General features: G+C 54.9%; 1 protein-coding gene across 2 annotated transcripts; it reads left to right on the top strand.

The window, feature by feature from the left end:
- Nucleotides 1–672: 672 nt before the first annotated feature.
- LOC115271528 (uncharaterized LOC112694756 homolog) lies at nucleotides 673–2,914 on the top strand. 2 transcript variants are annotated; one of them, XM_029914299.1, is made up of 5 exons: nucleotides 673–738; nucleotides 1,656–1,739; nucleotides 1,832–1,951; nucleotides 2,160–2,306; nucleotides 2,609–2,914. In XM_029914299.1, exons 2-5 carry the CDS (start codon nucleotides 1,734–1,736, stop codon nucleotides 2,732–2,734), a joined length of 399 nt encoding a protein of 132 aa, XP_029770159.1. In that variant the 5' UTR covers nucleotides 673–738; nucleotides 1,656–1,733; the 3' UTR covers nucleotides 2,735–2,914. The 2 variants fall into 2 exon arrangements, with proteins under 2 accessions (XP_029770159.1, XP_029770158.1); XM_029914298.1 differs by lacking the exon at nucleotides 673–738 and adding an exon at nucleotides 911–1,001.
- Nucleotides 2,915–3,933: the final 1,019 nt, after the last annotated feature.

The following is a 3,933-nucleotide window of genomic DNA, read 5'->3' as shown; positions in this document are numbered from 1 at the left end:
GAGCCACGTGCTGGGGGCGGGGCCTGGCCAATGAGGGCGGGGCCATGTGTTCAGGAAGGTCTGGCCAGTGGGGGAGAAGGCTTTCTAATTAGACAAAAATTTCTGCACTGTGATTGGTTGGCCCTATTGACCAATCCGAGAGCAGTCAATGTTTTATTCCCCGTTGTACCTCATACCCCTGGTCTCTGATTGGCTGGGGGCCAATCACAGCACGGCATGTTTTGGGCAGACCCATGCTCCTGAGTGCTGATTGGCTACAAGCTCTTGACCCATCGTTCCAGAGAGAATACCCTCCGCCTCCCCCCCCGGGCTCTCTCTGCTTTCGGATTGGCTGAGGGCTCTTATCCATTTGGAGATCAGAGGATTCATCTCAGGGCCATATGCGCAATCCCTGTGTTCTGATTGGCTGGGCAGTCAGCCAATTGGCGAATAAGGATTACATTTTGTATCCTCACGCCTCGGGCTGGCGGCCACTGGCCAATCAGAGCAAAGGAGATGTCAGCGTGGCAGGCTGCACTCTTTGCTCTGACTGGCTGTATGTTAACGGACAGTCATGACGTAGGGGTGATTGCCACGCCTCTGTGGTCTCTATGGTTACCAGCAGCCAGCCAGTGAGATGTCGTGCCTAGGCCCAAGGGGCTGATGGGCCTCTGCGGCCACTGCCAATGGACTGGGGCCTTCCCACGTGCTCGCTTCTGGCGGGCTGAGGCTATTTCCGATCGGATGCGGTCATTTCCGGTAACACTGCAGCTCCCCCGCCCCTGCAGTGCGTTTCTTTCCCATGTACAGGGCTAACTTCCGGTGCAAAGTTGCAATGGCGACTTCTCATGTCGTCACTTCCGGAAGCCCCTCCGTCAGAGTCCTTTAGTCCCTCGTGTGGCCCCGTAGCGCCGGCGGGGCGGGGCGGGGCCAGGCCGCCTGCGCCGTCGCTTATGGCAACAGAGGGACGCGCGCGAGCAGGGCGGGGTATCGCGGGACGTCGGGGCAGCGGCGGCGAGCGGGTGAGCGGCGTGTTCGGGGGAATCATAAATATTCATGAACTGGGTTTGGGGCTAATCAATATTCATGAGATGTGAATATCAACGAGGGCGATCGTGACCCAATCAATATGCATGCTATTTCAATAATAAGGGGCGTGTCCTTTGAATAATTTGCATATCTTGAATGTCAATTGGGGTGGGGCAAACTCAGCCTAATTAATATGCACGTTAGTTATTATTAATGAAGGAGGTGGGCCCCCCACTGCAATGAATATTCATGAGGAGCTGGTCTCTACCAATCATGGGTTGGGCCTGAGGGTCATTAATATCAATTAAGCAGATGACTATGCACTGTCATGCGGTATAAGCATTTGCATGTTAATGAGGGTGTCAGGCCCAGCCTCCAGCATGGCCTCGCTCTCAGGTGCTGAAGCCCCGCCCCCGAGGGACGGCTCTGGGTTGGACCGTGGTCAGTAGGTTTCAGAGTGAACCATGTAGCTGGGGGCAGCAACCTGCTCCTCTGGGACCTGCTCCCTGCCCAGGGTGGGTAGGTTTGGGGCTGGGGTGGATTGGTGGGGGCAGTAGGTTTGGGGATAGAGGTGAGGTTCAGTGGGGCAGCTTAGGGGGCTCAGTCCTTGCTGGGGTGGCTCTGATCTGTCTGTCTGTCTGTCTGAGATGTGGGATCTGGCATCCATGTGGCACCCTAGGGGCAAGCAGAGACCCCAACCCCTCTGAGGATCCCCCAATCCAGGAATGGCTGTAAGTCTCCCCTCCCCCGCTGCCTCCCCCTCCTTGTGTCTCTCCCCAGGCTCTCTGACCTGGTCCCCCTCTCCTGTCTCTCCCTGTTGTAGACCCCCACGCCGGGCCCCCCCAGCTCCCTCCTTCTGCCCCTCCCAGCCATTGTCTTCATCACTGTGGCCACCTACCTGCTCCTCCTCCTCCTCATCCTCGCGCTGCGCCACTGCCTGCTGGTAAGGGGGCACAGATAGGGGGGCAGGGGTCTATACTGGGGGGCAGTGGGGAGGGATATGGTGGAGGGGTAGGCAGGGTGGATATGGGGGGGATATTCAGGGGGTCACAGGTGGGGCAGGCCTAGGGGGTCAGAGCAGGGCTGGGCAGGTCAGCTGTGGGGAGGGGTGAGTTGGTCCTTCCATCTCTCACCCTCCCTCCCCCCCCCAGGCCCATGGACTCTGCGCTGACTGTTGCTGGTGTGAGAAGGGAATGCTGGGGGGGCCCTGCCACTGCTGCCTGGCCTGCGCCGAGGCGTGCGACTGTGCCCCTCCCTCCCTCATCCGCTGCCTGGACACCTGTTGTCCCCGACGCCAGGTGAGTGACCCCCAAACCCTTTGGGGTACTGGCCCCTTTACATATCCTGGGGCTGGCAGTCCTGTAGATAAATGTCCCTGTGGTGGTTAGTCAGGGTTTACAACCCCCTAGTAAATAACCTGGGAGCATCATCCTGCAGATTAACACGGCCATTAAATATCTTGTGGCGGGTAGTCCTGTGGGCTACCAGCCACTGCTTAACATTAGCCTGCAGGACTACCTGCCACATAACAGTCACTGTTTAATATCATGGAGCGAGTAGTCCTGCAGGTTAACAGCCCCATTTCTCTCTCTCTCTGCAGGGCTGGGAGCTCAGCACCTGCCCCCCTTTTCCTCGTTGCTGCCCCCTCTGTGACTGTGCCTGTGCCTACCAGCCCCCTGATTGTCAGAGCATCAATTGCATCTGCTTTGAGGTCAAACTGCTCTGAGGGGAGCCCCGCCAAGAAAATCAGGGGACTTCCCCATTAGAGACTCTGACTGGCATGTACTCACTAATGCTGGATTGTGGGGATCCCCTGCTCCCCAAGTGGGGTGATCCCTTCCTCATTTTGTTACACGACCCCCAATATTTGTAACTCCAACTTTTATAATAAAGCAGCTTTGAGATACCTCGCCTTGTCTGTCTGCTTTTGGGTGTTGGTGGATCAGAACTGGTGCATCCATGAAAACGTTCCGGCCATCAGATTTTCCGGACTGTCTACTGCATTCAGGCCAAATCAGGGAGACATTAGCCATCACGGCTATGCTTGGTCCAGTAACCGCTCCCCCTCAACTAGCCCTGGAGCCCCTCTGTGACGGGTTGGATCACAGAACCCCCCTTGGGAGCTGCCACCCAATGTGCCAAGACTACTTCTGCCCCTGCTTTCCTGCCCCGTCAGCTTAGGACTTCAGTGCCCTGCCTGGTTTGAGCCAGACCCGCTAGCCTGCTGCAAACCCAGACCCAGGTCTGAACCACGTCCCCTAACAGCTGTAGGCTTGACTGAAAGCAGCTTACAGAAGTGTTCCTGTCTCTAACACTCAGATGCCTAACTCCCAATGGGGTCTAAACCCAAATAAATCCATAAACTCATAAATTGTTCGCCCTCTATAACACTGATAGAGAGATATGCACAGTTGTTTGCCCCCCAAGGTATTAACACCTACTCTGTGTTAATTAATAAGTAAAAAGTGATTTTATTAAATATAGAAAGTAGGATTTAAGTGGTTCCAAGTAGTAACAGACAGAACAAAGTAAGTCACCAAGCAAAATAAAATAAAATGCGCAAATCTATGTCTAATCAAACTGAATACAGATAATCTCACTAGTTCCAGAATGCTCCTTTTACAGACTAGTCTCCTTTTAGCCTGGGTCCAGCAATCACTCACACCCCCTGTAGTTATTGTCCTTTGTTCCAGTTTCTTTCAGGTATCTTTGGGGGTGGAGAGGCTCTCTCTTTAGCCAGCTGAAGACAAAATGGAAGGGTCTCCTCTGGGCTTAAATAGACTTTCTCTTGTGGGTGGAGACCCCCTCCTCACTCCTATGCAAAGTCCAGCTACCAAATGGAGTTCTGGAGTCACCTGGGCAAGTCACATGTCCATGCATGACTCAGTTCCTTACCAGCCAAGCCACATTCCTGGGAAAATCCAG

This window comes from Terrapene carolina, unplaced genomic scaffold (assembly GCF_002925995.2).
Source record: "Terrapene carolina triunguis isolate 2854851 unplaced genomic scaffold, T_m_triunguis-2.0 Scaffold34498, whole genome shotgun sequence".
NCBI lineage: Eukaryota > Metazoa > Chordata > Testudines > Emydidae > Terrapene > Terrapene triunguis.
This window is presented reverse-complemented; position numbering and strand designations above follow the sequence as displayed.

What these genes read in the sequence shown, in the direction of transcription:
- LOC115271528 (XM_029914299.1), top strand. An exon ending in CGCTGCGCCACTGCCTGCTG is followed by an intron (nt 1,952 to 2,159) that starts GTAAGGGGGCAC and finishes TCCCCCCCCCAG; the next exon opens with GCCCATGGACTCTGCGCTGA. An exon ending in CCTGTTGTCCCCGACGCCAG is followed by an intron (nt 2,307 to 2,608) that starts GTGAGTGACCCC and finishes CTCTCTCTGCAG; the next exon opens with GGCTGGGAGCTCAGCACCTG.